General features: G+C 43.1%; 1 protein-coding gene across 7 annotated transcripts in view; it reads left to right on the top strand.

Moving 5' to 3' along the window:
* The window catches only part of PHEX (phosphate regulating endopeptidase X-linked), a 101,723-nt gene extending 82,595 nt beyond the window's left edge, over positions 1–19,128 (top strand). For all 7 annotated transcript variants that reach the window (XM_035116147.3, XM_035116149.3, XM_088668701.1 and 4 more), the window contains 7 exons: positions 6,327–6,381; positions 9,481–9,548; positions 10,400–10,530; positions 10,730–10,795; positions 10,905–11,009; positions 12,575–12,651; positions 17,177–19,128. In XM_035116147.3, coding sequence (XP_034972038.1) covers positions 6,327–6,381; positions 9,481–9,548; positions 10,400–10,530; positions 10,730–10,795; positions 10,905–11,009; positions 12,575–12,651; positions 17,177–17,279 — 605 coding nt within the window. In that variant the 3' untranslated portion in view covers positions 17,280–19,128. The remainder of the gene's footprint in view (positions 1–6,326; positions 6,382–9,480; positions 9,549–10,399; positions 10,531–10,729; positions 10,796–10,904; positions 11,010–12,574; positions 12,652–17,176) is intronic.
* The last annotated feature ends 533 nt before the right edge of the window (positions 19,129–19,661 follow it).

Raw genomic sequence — 19,661 nt, forward strand, 5'->3', positions numbered from 1 at the left:
AAGTTCAACCATTTGGGGTTGTTCCCCCCCAAAATAATCTTTTTTTAAAAAAACAAAACCATTTTTGTAGGTGTCAGGAACCCCTGGTGTAGTTAATCGCTACAACCATATATTTACTATACTGACTAATAAAACAAAGATATTAAAGTCTTAAAGCAAAACATTCTGGCTTTCTCCTTCAATTGCTCGAATGTGGATATTCAGGTCAGAGCAGCTGAAGAAGGTTAAGCCCAAACATTTTGCCTTAAGACCTCACTCGATCCCTCTGTCTTTCCATATCCATGCCATACATTTAAAGTACATTCAGAGCATCTGGCTTTCCTGAAAGAATCCTGAAAACTGTAGTATGTCAAGTGTGCTGGGAATTGTAGCTCTAGGCAAGGTAAACTACAGTTTCCAGGATTCTTTGGGGGAAGTCATGTGCTTTAAATGTATGCTGTGGGTGTGACCCCCCCCCCATGTTTTTCTCCCACAGTGATTTATACTTTCAGGAAACAAAGTTATTTCTGTCCTAAACTAGTTACAGGTAGGTAGCCGTGTTGGTCTGCCGTAGTCGAAACAAAATTTAAAAAATCCTTCCAGTAGCACCTTAGAGACCAACTAAGTTTGTCATTGGTATGAGTTTTCATGAGTATCTGAAGAAGTGTGCATGCACACGAAAGCTCATACCAGTGACAAACTTAGTTGGTCTCTAAGGTGCTACTAGAAGGGTTTTTTTTTTGTCCTAAACTAGTGAGACAGTGAAAAAAATTGCTCAGTATGGTCCAGTATCTCTTTTAGTGAGATTAAAAAAGGTTAAAATTAGTTTTGACTGCCTCCTCAATTTTTTGTACAAATGCCTATTTAAATTACATTCAAATATGTGCATATCAAATTGGGCATGCTCATGTATTTGTCATAGTGGTTCTAGAAGGGTAGCCAAGTAAATATTAAGAGACATACATGGCAGTATTTTTCCCAGTTAGAAAGGAGAGGATTATCACATAGCTGCTGGACTTTTCTGCAGGGTGCCCCCACCCGTACATGAATAATCTGGCTAATCAGAAGCTTATTGATTATAAAGCAGTTTTTTAAACGGCTCACCAGCTTTCTTATGGCTAATGGGCAGAGTCGTTCTGGAATTTACATGTTCAAGCAGGCTTGCTAATTAGAAGATTCAAGCTGTTCCTATTTTCCTAAAGATTGAAAGTTACTCTTTTGTATATATTTCTCAACATTTTGTCTCTGAGCTTGATCTTTGTAGTGCTCCTCCTCCTGGCCTTTCTGACTAATTTTAAAGGTTTCATCCTGTGCGTGAGAGAGAGATTCAGTCAGTTATGCTAATATAGGGAGTTTTGCACAAGAAATATACTTCCATAGAATTTCCATTTGAACACACCATTCATCGAGTTCTTATATTATTATTTTGGTTTCGTATCATTGCCTTATATGTTCCTTTACTGATTCTGTTTGCACTCCTCAGTCTCCTCATTGGTACTAGCTTCTCTCAGATGTTTTGTGTACCCTTGCACATGTATGTTGGGGAATTTGCTTTTTCTGGATTTCCTGGATTTCCTCTGTAAGAGCAAGTGAGCAGTCTAGGGTACTCTTAGCATCCTAGCACTAGCAATGGAGGCCAAATGGCGTCCATGATGTGGACTGCTTTCCCCCCAACTATGGCTGGTAGGTATGGCCATTCCTGGACAGGGATAGGCTTACCACAGTGATCCATGCACTGGTAACATCAACAGGGGATTACTGTACAGTAATGTACTCTACATGAGTATTCATTGGAAGCTGGCCAAGAAGCTGCAGATTGTACCATATATTACATCGGATATCTGATGGGAGTTGGAATCCAATAACATCTGGAGTACCACAGGTTCCTGAACCCTGATTTAAAGACATCCATGTCTCATAATAATTTAGGTTTCTTCATTCCATTTATTTATTTATTTTGCTTTTAATTACTATCCAAATTCACAAGGACATTATTGATCTTCCCTTCCATAATCAGTTTGTTAAACTTCAGCTCTTGGTTTGTAACTTTTATATTCACTTAATATCTGCTAATGTTAATATTCATTAATGCATTTATTTTTCAAAATGTACTATTGCTAATTATGTTTGATGGATTGTTTACACAAGATATAGGGCATGTTATTTCGCTGGTAGACATTTAAGCAAAATTAAAGTTTAATGAGTTTGATTAGCCAAGTAATCAATGAACTAATCAATCTTAAATGCAACCTTCATTAGATCACCCAACTAATTTCACTTAAGTCAAAATTAATTTGGCTACTCTAAACAGTTAAATGACATTTGAAGACCTATTACAAGAAATGAATCTCAGGATTTGATTTGTGAACCAGCTGAGCTGTAGGTGTGGATACATGTCTGCATGTACCTATACAGTATTTCAAGAAAGCATTAAGGTACATTTTACTATATGCTCTTCCATTTTTAAACAGTACCTTTCCATAATGGAGTAATCTATTTACTATTACTGAAATCAACAGAGTGTGCAGAGGCAACATTCAGACGCTTACTGGTGGCATGCACAGACTCTGCGGATAACATGTAGCTTTGCTGAAAAATAGTCACTAATTAGCAAAAAAGAGAAGATTTTTAATGGAAAAAATCAGCAGAGCATGCATGATGTGTAATGCAGAGCTCACAGTTTCTGGCATGGTTTGTGCTTATCAGTTTGCCCCTGCTGCCCTGGCTGTTTCCCAAATGACACTTTATAAATTATTGTGATGATTAATAAGAATATAAAAACGTGGGTTATGATTTTCCAGTTGTAACAGGGAGATCCTGGTTGTGTAAAAGTGGGTTTACACTCTAGGCAGTTTTCAGAATGGATTGAAGGGGATGCCTCTGAACTCCATCTCATTCTGCCCTAGATATTGCATATTATGTACTTTGTGTTTTCATACTGTAAACCACTCTGTACTCTTTGGATGAAGGGTGGCATATAAATTTAATAAATAGTAATAATAATATTGGAAGTCCAGCATTATGGATCCTTAGCTTACCACTAACAGATGATGTGATGGCGACACTCTCTAAAATCCTCCAAAGAGCTGTGAGAGGAAACTCCTTAAAACGAAACCCACAGTGCCTAGACCTTAATATATATAGTTATTCTACTGGGTAAAAAAATATGTATTTAGTTAGAATGGTAGTGTGCTGTGAAGCTGAGATACTGAACAGCACACATGGCAGAAATAAAAATTCACACTTCCAGATAGGCTATGATTTAAAAATAAATCAAGGAAGCCTGGCTCTCCACACTAGTATAATTAAATTGTTTTTACAGCATAGAAATCAGCCTATTTGACAAGTTCCAAACAACCATAGACCATTAGAGATACTGTGATCCCCAGAATATAAGTTTCCGCAATTTGCCTGTCTCATACATCAGTGCCAAAACAGGTGGCAAAGGCAGCAGGGGAACAACAGCCGGCAGATAGCAGATGGGCAGGCCAAAGGAACATGCTGCTTGTTGCTTCACTCGACATGAGTTACATTTAGTGTATCCCTTGAAATGATGCTGTAAGGAAAGTGCTGAAAGCCTCCCGTCCCAATAGGAGGATGTTCCATCAATTTTTAGAAATAGCTCAATGTGTTTAATAAATGAATCACTTGATGGTGAGGATTTTTTTCTCTTTTTCAAGGGATTATGGAGGCAAGGCTAGCTGGAGTCTTTGAAAAACAAATATGTGTGCATTGAAACAATCATCTCTGGCAATGCTAACTTTAGCCCTAAGCCATGGGTAGGCAAACTTAAGACCCAGGGGCTGGATCTGGCCCAATCGCCTTCTAAATCCGGCCCGCAGACGGTCTGGGAATCAGTGTGTTTTTACATGAGTAGAATGTGTCCTTTTATTTAAAATGCATCTCTGGGTTATTTGTGGGGTCTGCCTGGTGTTTTTACATGAGTAGAATGTGTGCTTTTATTTAAAATGCATCTCTGGGTTATAGGAATTCGTTCATATTTTTTCCCCCCAAATATAGTCTGGTCCCCCACAAGGTCTGAAGGACAGTGGACTGGCCGCCTGCTGAAAAAGTTTGCTGACCCCAGCTCTAAGCTGTAGCCTGCAAGTTATACGGTAGTGCTTAAAGAGAGTACTTTTATATCCCTTAAAGAGAGTACTTTTAAGGCATGGGTTTCATCTGCTAACATTTGCTGCAAGCAAAAGCCAAGTAATATGAGATCCTGCAGACTTCTTAACAGGGTCTGTACAGAGTTTGGCATATGGCAAAGCAGTCATACGATTTCCTCTTCATGTGCCCAGTTCACACCCAATCCAGAAGTCTAGGAAATCCATTGAGCTGAAAGTTAAGAACACAATGAAGCAATCACGGGGGCACTTCACAAAATGTGTGTGGATGTGCATTGCCCACAGTCTAACCCATTTAGGCAAGTGAATCATTGTCTGGCTCACTTGCAGCATGATGTTTTGTTTCAATGGATTTTATTGTGGTGTATTAGCAGGAATAAATAAATAAAAATAGAGAGACGGGGAAGCCAAAGCAATACCTTTATTGAACTAAATGCGAAATCAAATTATGTAGAATCCTTCCATGGATGCATATAATATGACATTACATTGAAAGCCTGTAATACAGAACCAGGTATGGCAAGTAGAGACTGTTTAGGTTATGCTGTCTGCTGTTATTTGCTCACTTATTAGGACACCTGTAACTCAGTTTCCTCTGTTCTTTAGTCTGCTGCCCTTTAAAGCTAACCACCAAGGAGAACTGCCTCAGGTGTTACCTAAAGCAGAAGTATTTGCCCATTTCCTTTCCTGAGAGAGGATAGGTGGGAGTGCCTGGCCACCTTCAACTGCGGAAGCTGTGTTGCATCTGAGAGAGACAACGCAGTTTGGCTTCCTGCTCATGATAACTGGCTGGAAGGAGTCCAGGGGAAGAAAATGAGAGGGATGGGAAGGATTGTTTCTGCTCTATATAAGCAACAGAGAAATAAGGAGCAGGAAGACAGGAGGAGGGTGGAGGAAACAGAGGGAAATTGCATAGTTGGAAAAGGAGCAGCAAATATACCAAAGAAAGCAGATTGTAGGAATGATTAGGTCCAGAAGCATAGACCAAGAATGGCTTTAAACCCTATCCTCTGACATCCAAAGGGGATGAGAACACTCTGAGCAGTTGTGATTTTCTTAAAAGGGTTAACATAACATGTCTTGGGCTTTGAAGTCCTTTACACATTTTTAAAACTTGCTGATGGCTCTGTTTTAAACTGCAGGTTGCTTTTGTTGCGTGGTTTTATTGCTTATTGATACTCCCATTCTGTGAACTGATGAAGGGTAGTATATAAATATAGTTAATCGATCAATTAGTTTGCTGTCTTTGACAGGTGAGAGATTAGAAGAGTTCAATATTCCTTCTAATCAGCAACCGCAAGCTCTTTATATCAGGAGCAGACTATACATTACGTGATCACACTTTACAAAAAGGATGCTTAATTTTTGTTTTGAAGGAAAAGCAGGTACAAGCCATCCCATAGATATAATGGTGCGCCCACTGGTATGCCCCGCGGAGGACCTTAAGGTCCACAAACAACAATATTCTGGAGATCCCGAGCCATAAGGTGGCTAGATTGGCCTCTACTAGGGCCAGGGCCTTTTCAGTATTTGCCCCAACTTGGTGGAACGCTCTTTCACAGGTAACCAGGGCCCTGCGGGATTTGTCATCTTTCTGCAGGGCCTGCAAGACAGAGCTGTTCCGCCTGGCCTTTGGGCTGGACTTAGTCTGACCCCTGTGTTTTCCTCCCTCATGACTTGGATTTATGGACTACTTAAAATCAGGCTGCATTTTAAACTTAAATTTTAAATTTTAATACTGTATTTTAATCTGTCTTTAAATCAATTTCTTTTTATGTTTTATTGGTGTGAGCCGCCCTGAGCCCGGTTTTGACTGGGGAGGGTGGGGTATGAATAAAATTTTATTATTATTATTATTATTATTATTATTATTATTATTATTCTCTGTGTTACTAAAAAACCTACTCACTTAAGCATTAGCTTTGCTGTTTTTTTTTTAAAACCTGTTATCTATTCTACACAAAAAGGGGGGGGACAAAAAATTTTAGCTAATGCTTTTATTAAATGTGTTTTAAAAGTTGCCTGCCTGGCCTCGTCATCTGGTCCATTCATAAGGACAATACAGTGTTCCTGATTCATATATGGTCATGTTAACCATTTGATTAACTCCACTGATCTTAAGATTGGGAAGTAACTGAAAAGACTTAGAAGAGCCCTCGCTTCAGAATTCAGCTGGCCTGAATTTACTGCATCTCTCTCTCTCTTTTTTTTAAATCATAGGATTCCCAGCAGGAGAGCTCCAGAAGCCATTCTTTTGGGGGAAAGAATATCCCAGGTAAAAGCAAAGTCTTAAAACTAAAATGCTGTATGTATAGGTATGAAAAATAAAATAAAAGGAACCTAAAGGGAAATGAACTGGCAAATAATTTGCTAAATGAAGTCGGTATAGTAGAAATACTTGAGAAAGTTGGAAAATCAGGAGATATGTGTAGTTTTTGTTGTGCTGCAGGGGTCAGAACCTATGGCTGCCTGACAATTATGTTCCTTCACCAGCCACATGAAAGTAGTGAGCAAGGCCAGAGGCAAAAGTGTGAGGAGCAAGGGAATTGACTCTTACTTTTGTACAGTAAGCTATATTCCAGCCATGCAAATGTCAGGGGTTTCTATGCACATAAAGGCTACACTCACACCATTTTTTTAAAGCACCATGATACCACTTTAAACAGTCATGGCTTCCCCCAAAGAGTTCTGGGAGCTGTGGTTTGTTAAGGGTGCTGAGAGTTGTTAAGGGACTCCTATTCTCCTCCCAGAAGCTACAGTTCCCAGGGTGGTTTTACAATCAGTCCCTCTGAGAATTATTCTGGAATCATAGATTTGCAGAGTTGGAAGGGACCATCTAGCCCAACCGCCTGCAACGGAGGAATCTTTTGCCCAATGTGGGGCTCAAACTCATGCTCTACCAACTGAGCTATCCCCGGATGGGAGACTGTTTTTGCTACATAGTCCACACACAGTCAAGATCTCTTGATTCTTTTTTTTTTGCCACTGAAAAGCCCTTCTTGAGAAACCCACTTCATTCCGAAAAGAAAAGCTCATCGCAGATTCATTGTGCGTTACGCAGCAGTGTGTCCATTTGAAAACAGATGTAGGTGGTCCCAGTAATGGAAGATTCACCCACACATGCCCAGTGATTTTTTTTATTAAAGGTTTTCCTGGTTTACAAAGATATATGCAATGTCTCTCATAACATTTTTTACAAATCAGTTTCATTTGTTGAGGCGTTGGGGAGAAGTGGGGGGAAGCGGTAGGTGGGGGAGGGTGGGTTGGGGGTGGGGTCGGGTGACGATGTTTCTATTTTGCTTAATATATGTGGGGATTTTTTTTGTCAGCGCCGCTTGTGCAGGTTCTCTGCTGTTCACTTGTGTTCCTTTGGTGGTGGGAGATGTTGGGGTACATCAGTGATGATGTTGGTGGGTGTATACTTAGATGGCAATTATCACTTGCAAATACGTATCAAGTAACCACACCCACTCTTGTGGACAGCAGGATCGAGAATCAATCTGGATTGAGAACATCATTTTGAGGACAAGCATTAGCGATTCTAGATTGAGGAAAAACTTCATTGTTCTGCTACTAATGGGTTTGTGTGTACACTGCCCAAGTACAGGATCCATGTGAAACCCACAAGCAGGACATGAGCACAACAGCATTTCTTACACAGATCATGCAGTGGGTATTGTGCCGTTGTTCCAATATTTCTAAGTCACAAAGAAAGAGGCTGAGATCTGGGTTGGTTTTATATTCTAGGCACACACCGCTAGATACTATCAAAACTTGAACAGCCTAACTCTTAAGATTGTATTCCATATCTTATGCCACACGTGTCTACAATGCAATATAAAATAGTAAACTTGTCACAGAATGTATAATTTTAACCTCAGGCCTATAATGGAATTTTGCACTGATAGAAAAACAAACAAACAGATGTATTAGTAGGAAACATTTTATTACATGCCAACTATGTTTCATGGAGGGCATAACAAAAAAAAACGGCAGGGTAAAAATGATACCAGACTTCAGGTTTTAGACATTACTCAGAAGGCATGTTTTGGATTGTTAAATGATTTTGAAATCTCAGCTGCCTCTTCTAAAACAATGTCTGTATATTTGGGTGGGGGACTTGTGGTTTTCTAGGTGGTGTTGGACTACAACTCTGATTTTCCTGGACCATTGGCCATGCTGGCTGAGTATGCTGAGAGTTGAGTGCAACATCTAGAGGGCCACAGCTTCCCTACTCTCATGTATATTATTAACTGACTTAATTATTATGTTGCCTCAGCTAACTAAGAAATACTTCAAGTTTCTGTAGAGCAGCTGAATTAAAAAGTCAGTTGAATGAATTTTGTTTTATAAATGCCAATCTGGATTAAAATACTGTTTCTATTGTTCTCTTCCAAAGATAGACATAGGACCAAATATCCTGCTTTCTTTCTTAGCTTCTTTTTCCTTCCTGTATTCTATTTAAACGTCTTCAGTTGCCTACGAAATGACTTCATTCTTTTCACATCTCTCTAGGCTCTTTTATCTGTCTGTGCTCCCCCCACCCCGCTTCTTTCATCGCTCCTTTGGTACATTCACCCTTAATAACCCCCCCCTAATTATATCTGTCGTTCCCGGACTTCATCCATTCTACCCTGCTGCTACCTGCCATTGCAATTCTTTATCTCATGGCATCCATCTGGCTTCTACCGTTGGTGTATTTAAACACTGATAGAAACTCATCTCTTAGTACTGGCATTTCACTGATGTTGAACACCTCCCTTTCTACTCCTCTCTTCTTCCCCTTTGTGTATCTAGACTAAGTTGTAAACCAGAGGGCAAGGCCTCTATTGGTTTTTTTTTAGTGTTACATACAGAGCACTAGCTGTGGTCGGTACCCTAGAAATAAGCAAGTATAACAAAAGTGCTCATTAAGCACAACCAACATATTTTTATCGGTTGGCTTGACTATATATACCTAATTTATAAATGATTATCTGGCTGAAATGTGTCCTTGAACTGTGAAAATGCTCTCACTTTGCCTGCATGGAGGAATGTTTGGCTTTCTGTGTATAGAACCTATCTGACTTTTGCGTAGCAGGAATGTAGCCTACTGTAGCAAGGTAAGATTTGCACCCATTGCTCTGCTCACTTCTGCCTCTGGCACGCAGCCCCCCTGAAAGGTTCTCCATGAAGGAACGTGCTCCTTGGCCTTTAAAAATGTTCATCACCCCTGCATTAAACAGCATTTATTTTTCTCTTCCCCTCAGTCTTTTGGACAAGATGCCTTTGTTTTTAAATTATTGATGCCCAAATAACTGCATTCTGTTGCACAGTCTTATGAAATTTATGTGAGTGTGTACATATCGAAGGAAAGCTCTCCTTTCTTCTGCAGGTCTTTAAGCTACGGTGCCATTGGAGTAATTGTTGGGCATGAGTTTACTCATGGATTTGATAATAACGGTGAGTACTCAAACAGATGGCTTATTTATTGACTAGAAAAGATAACTACGGACAGATCCAATGACATACATTTAAAGCACATCCAATGTACAGGACGTATCCCAGAGGATCCTGGGTACTGTATATTGTTAAAGAGGCTGGCGTTGGTAACTCTGTAATGGAGGGAAACTGTAGTCCCCAGGGTTCTTTGGGAGAAGTTATGTGTTTCAAATGTATCGTGTGGATTTGTATGGTGGTGCAAGGAGACCTTGCCAAGCTGTCACTGCCATCAGTTGTCAAGCCCCTTCAAAGGGTAACTTTGTCAGGGAAGGCTGAGGGCAATCTCCCCTTGTCTTGTTTCTTTTTAATTTTTTTGGAGAAAGCTTGAAAACTTCTGAAGTTTTTTTTTTTAGATTCCCTGAAGAAGCCTAAGGGGGGAAAACAAAATGCTTTATAATGCAAATTGGGAAGAATATGTCCGATGCTTTTTTGTCTGTGACAGTACTCAGTGATACAGAGTACCTCTTCATGGCAGCCATTTTATGCTTGTACCAATGACACTTTTATCAAGAGTCCCAGCACCCCATTTATTTTATTTTTTGCCAAAGAAGCACTGAGTACCCCAAATTTCTTCCTTAGATGGAGTCTTTTAAGTGAATGTAACTCATAATGATGTTATACTCTCCCCTGGGGGGGAATGTCCACAAGAGCAAGAAATGGGTAGTTTTACCAATCTCTAGAAGAGTAGATTCATATAAACAAACGTGTGCGGAGTGGTTTAAGAAATGTGTCTGCTTTTATTTGCTCAATCCTCATGTTCACGTTAATTGTAAAAAATAATAATTTTCCTTTCTGAAAAACAAAAAATGCAGGCCGAAAATATGACAAAAATGGAAATTTGGATCCCTGGTGGTCTTTGGACTCTGAAGAGCAATTTAAAGAGAAAACAAAATGTATGGTCAATCAGTACAACAGCTATTATTGGAAGAAAGCGGGCTTGAATGTAAGTGCAAGAGCAGTGATGGATGAAAATATGTTCTATCTTTTACAATATCATGGAAACCAGTTGGCTGTGGGGACAAAGCTATGGAGAAAATTATTATTATTTTACTATTTTATACACCTCTTAATTGCCAAAGTGACTTCTAATCAATTTACAAAAATAAACCATTTGGATTCTTGATATTCTTTCCTTCTACCAGGTCAAAGGAAAGAGGACTTTGGCAGAAAACATTGCAGATAATGGAGGTTTGCGAGAGGCTTTCAGGGTAGGCAGCTCTTTTTGCTTCTAAGCGCTCTCTCCCCCCCCCCACATTGAGTAACAAGGGTTGATGAAATTTGCCCCTAGTTAAATGTGTTCATTGTGCTTCTCATCAGGCCTATAGGAAGTGGATCAAAGAAAAGCGACAAGGAGAGGAAGAGGCCTTATTACCAGGCATTGACTTCACCCACAATCAGCTCTTCTTTCTAAGTTATGCTCACGTGAGTAGTACAAGATGCCCTTTCAGAATGGATGTATTTAGCTGCTTGCTTAGTGGTGAATAGACAATTCTGCTTGATTACAAAAAGAACTTTGTTAATTCACAGCTTTTCTTGGAGTGTAGATATGGGGGGGGGGGAAGCTAGCTGCTATCTCTTTTCCTTCTCTTTCCTACAAACCATACCTACTCAGAGATCGGCTGCCTTTGCACTTCATAGTAAACCGTAATTGATGGGCCTAGCATGGCTCTTGCTTTGTTCCTCCTGTGAGAGTAACAGAACCCTGGATTAGTGTTAAGCCAAAATGGAGGATCATGGTTTGTTTTGGTCCAAACAAACATGACCTGGAGCCATGACAGCTTGTTCATGGCTTCCTGATTGTGGTGGAACCTATTTGATGCTCCTGTCTGTGCATAGTCCTGACCTGGCCACTGCCTCGCCTCTCCCTGCTCCCAGTTAAGTGGCAGTGATGTTGCTTCCAGCAGGCTCAGGAACTTCACAGGAAGTTCAACTCTCTTGTACAGTTACATGGGCATGTATAAGTGTGTACAAGGTTGCGCTTGAATATTTTAGCTGACACTGTTCTGTTCATAGCTGTCTGGTCCTACAATACCAGTTGTAAACAGATTGATTTAAATGCTTTTTAATTTTTAGTGTCTAGATTCAAGGGCGTACCCACCATGCGGCAAGTTAGGGCAGCTGCCCTACTCTAGAAGCAGGGCTGGTGGGCAGAGGCGGAGCACAGCCCGGCGGAGCGCGAGTTCGCCATTCCCGCCGCACCGCGCCGCACCCTCCCTCCAGCTCCCCGTCGCGCCCTCTGGCAAGGCCAAGCGCGGCGGGGAACCAGAGAGCGCGGCGCGGCGGGCAGGAACGCTGAACTCGCGCTCCGCTGGGCTGGGCTCCGCCTCCGCCCACCAGCCCTGCTGCTAGGGAGGGGCACAGCCCGGCGGAGCGCGAGTTCGCTGTTCCCGCCCACTTTGTGGCCCCTCCCCTTCCGTGCCTTGGCCCCTCCCCTTGCCCCCCCCTAGTTTTGATCCTGGGTACGCCCATGTCTAGATTGCCTCTTGCCTTGTTCTCTATGTTGATTGGATTATCTTTACATCGTATTGATGGCATGTGAATAGTTTTATTCATATTTTTGTGCCAGTAATGTGTGTGTTCCTGGGGAAAAATGAATAGGGAAATTCTTTAACTGTGCATGGGAAAAATTTCAGTTAGCATTTGAAAATTTCCTGGTGGCCCTATAGAGTGATCTAATTTAGTATGTTTATTTTACTTGTATTTAGTAAAAAGCTTTTTAAATAGCCAAGGTTGCCAAGGTGGTATTTACAGTTGGCATCCATGCATTGCAATTTATGAACTTACGGAACAGAAAAATCATCCATGTAAAAATAAAGTGCTGGGGGAAAAAATGTTTTGAGCCCACAACTGTTTATGGATGTGACTCTGGAATCTTTTGGTGAAGGCTGATTGAGTAATATTTAAAATAAAAGAAATAAATGAACTATATTTAGGATTGTAGGCAGAGATAAATTCACCAGCATGTTGTTGTTGTTTTTAAATCTTAGGTGAGATGCAATGCCTTTAGACCAGAAGGTGCCAGAGAGCAAATCTACACTGGAGCCCACAGCCCTCCTCAGTTCAGGTATTTTAAAGTGTGTCTCTCTACCCCACAATATGGGGTATTTAATAGAGTACATAACAACATCATGGGTTGGATCCTATGTTGGTCCTCCATTCACAAGGGAGGGTGCAATTCCTTTCAACTTTGCAGCACCTCCCCCCCCCTTTTGCACCCAGTTTCCAACCCTTATCAGGGAGGGCAAACAATGGGCCACAGAGCAAAGTGGGAGGGAGAAACAACCTGATCCATAAATGTGAACTCCGTTCTGTTGATAGAAAGAAATTTAAGTATTTCTTTTTCCTTTTCAGCGACCAAGCTGTTTGACGTTGAATTTATGAGCATATGATCTGGTTTTGTACCCTTACCCTTTCCAAATGTAGTATTATACATCCAACAGGTGTTCCACAGTAAAGTTTATTTTTTATTATCAAATCATTCAACACCCAAATATACACTTGGCTCAATTTGGAGCCCTGCAAAGACATATGTCCTGGGCACAGAGGGGTCTCCGTAGGACATGAAATTTTCTCCTGTCCTCATGGGTATATGCGTAGGTGCACAGGTTTCTCATTGGGCCATCGCAGAGAAAGGGAGGAGGAAAACTCGCTGGTCGGTATCCTGCTAAGTGGTTCAGCTTGTGCAATGGAACTTTTCTCCTCCCCACATGCCCACCCTTCCTAAATCTGCTCCGGGAGGTTGGGAGGAAACCCATAACATATTTAGTGGTTGCACAGTAAGGGGAAGATCTTCCTATGTTCTTAAATTTCTAAAATGCCCATTTACAGTGGTGCCTCGCTAGACGAATGCCCTGCTAGACGAAAATTTCGCTTAACGAAAGGATTTTCTGATCGGAGGTTGCCTCGCTGTACGACAATGTTTTCTATGGCCACCGCTTCGTCTTGCGAAGCGTGGCCATAAAAACCTCCGATCAGAAAATCAGGGCATTCATCTAGGGAAAGGGGAACCAGCTATAGCAAGGGAAGAAGGCTTCCTTTCCCTGCTGCAGCTGGTTCCCCTTTGTGTTCCGCTGGTCTCTGCCCTGGCAGAGACCAGCGGAACACAAAGAGGAACTAGTAGGGGAGGAACTAGGTGTCCCCCGCTTGCCTTCGCCGAGAAAGCCAGGCGCCTTCTCGGGGAAGGCAAGCGCCCTACGATCCCCGCTGTGTGTCGGGCGGGATGGGGGGGGAGCGCAGGATCTTTCCTGTCTTTCCCCCCCATCCTGCCTGTCACACAGCGGGTATCGTAGAGGGCTTGACATCCCGCCTGTGTGACAGGCGGGATGGGGGGGAAAGACAGGAAAGTTCCTGCGTTTCCCCCCCATCCTGCCCCGACACACAGCGGGGGATCGTAGGGGGCTTCTCAAGCCCCCTACAATTCCCCGCTGTGTCGGGCTTCCCCGGGTGCTTCAGCTCGGGGGGGGGGGAGGCAGGGAGATGGCAACAGCCCGGGAAGCTGCGGGCTGTTGCCGTCTCCCTGCCTGCTTCCCCGAGCCGTAGCGCATCGGGGGACAGAGCCAAAGATCGGCGGGCACTGTTTGCTGAGGTTGACAAGCCCCACAAGCAGCACCCGCCGATCTTTGTATGACAGGCGGTGGGGAAGGCAGGCAGGCAAGAGAGCAAGCGCCTGCCTGCCTGCCTGCCTTCCCTGCCGCCAGTCCCCTGGAACCCATAGGAACACATTGATTAAGTTTCAATGCATCCTATGGGAAACTGGGACTCGCTAGACGAAAATTTCGTTTCACAAATTGACCCGTGGAACGAATTAATTTTGTCTAGCGAGGCACCACTGTACCACAATTTGAGGATAAAAGAGAAATATCAGAATAGTTAAAATGGGGGTATACTTACCCTTTAAGATTAGAAAAATCATAGAATTGGAAGGAACCATGAGGGCCATCTACTCTAACCCCCTGCAATGCAGGTATAGTTTCCCAATGGGGGGTTCAAACCCATGAGTCATATGCTCTACTGACTGAGCTATAATTTGGCAATAAGAGTTTGGCACTGAACCAACACAATTCAGTTATGGTACAATATTTGAAAGGTACCATACCAAACATGTGAAAATATATACCCTATTTTTCGCTCCATAGGGCGCACCTCATTTTTAGTGGAGGAAAACCAGAAAAAACCCCTTTTTCTGGTTTTCCTCCTCTAAAAGGCTGGGAGGGGGGCATTGGAGGGGGAGCGAAGGAGGCAGTGGCAGTGGAGGGACCAGTCCGGTTTCCGCTGCCTCCCCCGCCCCCTTCCGACACCGGCTTTCTCGCTGAATGTGGGGGGAGGCGGAGGAGATGCTGCTGGTTGCTCCCTGCCAACCCCATTTGCAAAAACAAGCCTGCTTTCACGAATGGGGTTGGCGGGGAAGAACGAGCAGCATCCCTCCACTGCCCCCCACTCCTTGCTGAACATGGCGGAGGCACAAGGTAGCGGAGGAGATGCTTCACGGAGCAGGGAAGGAGGGGCGGGCAGCGGGCGGCTGCCGCCCACCCCTCCTTCTCTGCCTCTCCCACCCCATGCACCGCCCCCGCTTCTGATGCTTGAAAGAGCAGGGTATGCAGCCAGGGTTGAGAGAAGCACAGCGAACCAAAGTGCCTCTCTCATCCCCAGCTCTGATCTCTTATGAGCGTCAGAGGCGGGCAGGATCAGAGGTGGGGGGTGGACGGAGGAGCAGCTGAAAGGAGCCCTCCATCCGCCCCCCGCTTCTGCTGCCGCCTGCGCAAGCCGCCCGAGATCCCATTTCCTGCTGCGCGCGGCTCTGGCTTGGAGAGCCGTGCGCAGCGGGAAACCGGTTCTGGGGCCACCTCCTTGACAGTGGGTGGGGAGGAGGATTTGTGCATTTTAAATTGTTTAAAATTGGGAGTTCCTGCTGCACTTTACAAGTTTATATTGGAACAGTTCTTTGCAAGATCATTTGCATTTCTACTTAAAAGTTAAAAGTTGCATTACTTTTCAGCTGTCAGGTATGTGTGTGAGAGTGTACACACACACACATTACCGTATTTTTCGCTTCATAAGACACACTTTCCCCCTCCTAAACAGGAAGGGGAAATGTGTGTGCGTCTTATGGAGCGAAGGCTACCCACTGCTCAAGCAAAGCGGGAGCCCTGCGCAGTGGGTAAGCGGCTCTCCACCCGCCTGCTTGACAGCAAGCCAGGAGGGCTTCTCCCGGCTCGCTGTCAAGGGGGCGGACCCAGAGCCACTCCTTTTGGGGCTCTGAAGAGCCGGCGGCAGCATCAGCATGCTCCTTCCAGGATGCTGATGCTGCCACCGGCTCTCCCAAGAGTGGGGGGCAGCCGCGGTTGCCCCTGCCAGAGCCAGCTCGTCCCTCTCCCCCGCTGTTGACAGCAGGCACAGGACCCATCCTGGGGTTCGGAGAGGCACTTCTCGCTGAACGCGGGGGAGGAGATGCTGCTGGCTCCTCCCCACCGCCTCCGTTCGCAAAAAAACAAGCCTGCTTTTGCGAACAGAGGTGGCTGGGAGGAGCCAGCAGGCTGGCTTTAAAGCCAGCGGCAAAGGGGCGAAGGAGGAACGTTCCCCCACGCCCCATTGCCGCTGGCGGAGGGGGAACGGAACGTGCAGCCCAAAAGCTGCTTTCTCCTCCTCTGTAGCTGCCACCACCAGGTTTGAGGCGGAGTAATTTTTTTCTTGTTTTTCTGCTTTTAAAAAAAATAGGCGCGTCCTATGGTCCAGTGCATCTTATGGACCGAAAAAATACGGTATGCACTGTTTGTAAAAATTCTACAAAGAGAAAACACAATAAAATTGGCAAAAATAAATATTTGAAAAACAGATTAAAACACTCACCAACATTCTACATACAGTGGTGCCTCGACTTACGAATTTAATCCGTTCTGAAGACACCTTCGTAGGTCGAAAAATTCTTAAGTCGAAAAGCGCCATTGGAAACGCGATTTCCCATAGGAATACATTAGAAACGGAAAAATTCGCAAGTCGAAGCAACCCCATCTAAAAATTTGTAAGTCGAAAAACTCCTACCTAAAACTGCTGCGGTTTCCGTTCGGATGTTGAGAAATTCGTAAGCGTGCGGCCATTAGCCCCATTCATAAGCCGAAAAATTCGGTTGTCGAGTCGTTCGTAAGTCGAGGTACCACTGTATCTGGGTAAGCTAGTCTAAATAAAAATGTTTTTAGCAGGCACCAAAAAGAGTACAGTGAAGAAACTAAAATATCAATTTATTAGCCACACAGAATGGGCATTATGGGGGACCTGTAACAGTGCCAGTTCAGCAGATTGAAGTGGTTGAGTGGGCTATGGCACTCTCACCTTGTATATGTTATATACATGTTTATCTATGAGTCTTTTAAAAGAGGCCCCGTGGAACATGTGTACTCTGTATCCATGGGGCCCCTTTTAAAGGACTGACCCTGTACATATAATATATAATATATAGATCAACACAGGTGGATCCCATTCAAGCTATGATAGAACACAGTGTCCAAACTGGATACCTCATGAATTGGAAGAAACAACATCTCCAAAAGTCTGGAGAAGAGTCCACTTATCTTTCTTTTCTCCCTCGCCTGCAGAGTTATTGGTGCTATGAGTAATTTTGAGGAGTTCCAGAAAGCTTTCAACTGCCCAGAAACAACAACAATGAATCGAGGTGGAGACTCCTGTCGGGTTTGGTAGCAATCTCTCCAGTGTCCTATGCTGAAGAAGTCACTTGCTGGAATCGGTTCCAAACTGTTAATGAGCTACCGCGGCTTCAGAACAGCCTTGGCCAACCAAGGGACCAGATTTGTTGTTTCGTGACCTGCCCAGCTCTACTATTTAATTGCTTGTTCAGGATATAGAGTATAAAAAGGGCAGATCTTTTCAGAGAAATGTATGCAGATGGATTGTTTCTTATGGGTTATTTTCATAAATACATTCTCCTCTGTGATTTAAGCAGGTTTATCTCTATGTATCTTTATTCTGAAGCTTGTCCCACTATATTCATTGGGTTTTACTCACATGCAAGTGTAGTCATATTGCAGGCTTAAGTTAACAAGGTTTAAATGGCACACTTGTGCTTTACAGAATAGTGGACAAACTTGGTGTGGTAGCCATGATGCTGTTTTAAGTGGAGGGAAAACATCCAAAACGTATCTTTTCTATTATTTTTTTCCCCCTTGATCAAAAATAGCTTTGAGATTTTGAGGTAAAGGAAGAGAAGATTAAATTGTGGCTGCTTTATCCTTTCCTACTCTGCTGTTTATCCTGTTCAAAATTCCACTAACCCTCTGAGCTGTTTCTTCCCTGGTGGTAAAAAAAAAAAAAAGATTATCCATGTGATAATCTGGTCTGGACTTCAGGTACGGCCTTCCTGTGTTCCATCCTTTCTTGAATGCATATTGTATGCTATCACTATTTCCACATTCCTCTAGGCAGAAGAATGTGGAGTAGTGCTGTGTAAGGTTACATAAATCTTAATTCTAAGTCTGAGGCAAAAACGGTTACTAAGACCAAAATGGAAAGAGGAATTATTTCTTGTTCGCTTCACTAATTTCACTTCCTACCCCTCCCACCCTATACCTTTCAGCCATCCCCCTCTGCTCAAACGTTGGCTGATAATGCCTTACTGCATATAGGAACTAGGACCAGAGCAAAGGCAGATTTCTCTCTTTAGCAGGGAACCGCTGCTATAAAAGCAGAAAGCAAATATCTGACTCCACATTCTGATCTTTCCTGTAACCATGCTGATTCTGCCCATTGGTTGTAGATCCTGGATGTTAAACTCATTAAAAGAACTGTGAAATGTATAGTTCAGATTAAGGAAAAGCCCCACCCCACCCCGGATACCAGCATCTCTTTAGGGGTTTGGTTGTACCTGCAGTGGTTTAGGCACATATAAAACCTTCAGTACATATATATAGTCAGGGCTGAATGTAGAAACTCATGTTTCCACTGAAATCAATGGGATTAAGTCAGGAATAATTTATCCCATTGATTTCAAATACAGTAGGAGCTATGGGTTAGGCTGCAATCCTAATCCCACTTATTTGACAGTAAGCCCCATTGAATTCAATAACAGGATTTACCTCTGAGTAAACAGTGGACAGTGTTCTTGAAGCTACGAACATGAGTCTGGCCAAACTGCGGGAGGCAGTGGAAGACAGGAGTGCCTGGCGTGCTCTGGTCCATGGGGTCACGAAGAGTCGGACACAACTAAACATAAACAAACATAATTAGGATTACCTTTACACATACTCAGACTGTTGTAGGTGTACTGTGAAAGGAGCAGCATTCCTGCTGCTGAAGGCAATGTAAAGGATTAAAGAGTTGTAGCCGGCTTCTCATTTTTCCCGCCATTTTCGTCGTCGTTACATAACTACTTCAGGAATAAATACAGTAGTACAGGATTAAAACATATGTGTTCTGAATGATTGTTGTATACAATTTTTTTGCGCATTTATTTTTAAGGGGATGGAAATGACTGCTAATTTGTTGAAGTAGAGGGATTTTGTAAACTATATAATATAATAAAAGCTTTCCAGAATACCATGACTCAGTCATCTTCTCTTGCGATATTCATTTTTATGGTGTGTCGTTTTATAGTGGATATAGTTCTATGTGTGTTTTCATGGTGTAAACTGTCTTGAGTTCACGGGGGAGGGGGCAGGGAGGAGGCAGAGTACACAAGTCTAAAATAAGAAGCAAATAACTGTTGCAGGGGCATTCTCAATGTTATTGTTTTATGTGTCATGGGTGAACAGGAATATATACAGGTAGGTAGCCGTGTTGGTCTGCCATAGTCGAAACAAAATAAAATTCCTTCCAGTAGCACCTTAGAGACCAACTAAGTTTGCCATTGGTATGAGCAAACTTGAGCTTCACACCATGTTAGTGCATATTTATTTTTTAAAAGATGTTTCTAATTGTAGGAACTGGAGTTGCCAAAGATTACAGTGCTGACCACATGACCTGGAAGCTGTCTGCAGACAAATGCCGGCTCCCTTGGCCTATAGAGTGAGATGAGTGCCACAACCCCAGAGTCGTCTGTGACTAGACCTAATGGTCAGGGGTAAATTT

This window comes from Zootoca vivipara, chromosome 4 (assembly GCF_965207765.1).
Source record: "Zootoca vivipara chromosome 4, rZooViv2.hap1.1, whole genome shotgun sequence".
NCBI lineage: Eukaryota > Metazoa > Chordata > Lepidosauria > Squamata > Lacertidae > Zootoca > Zootoca vivipara.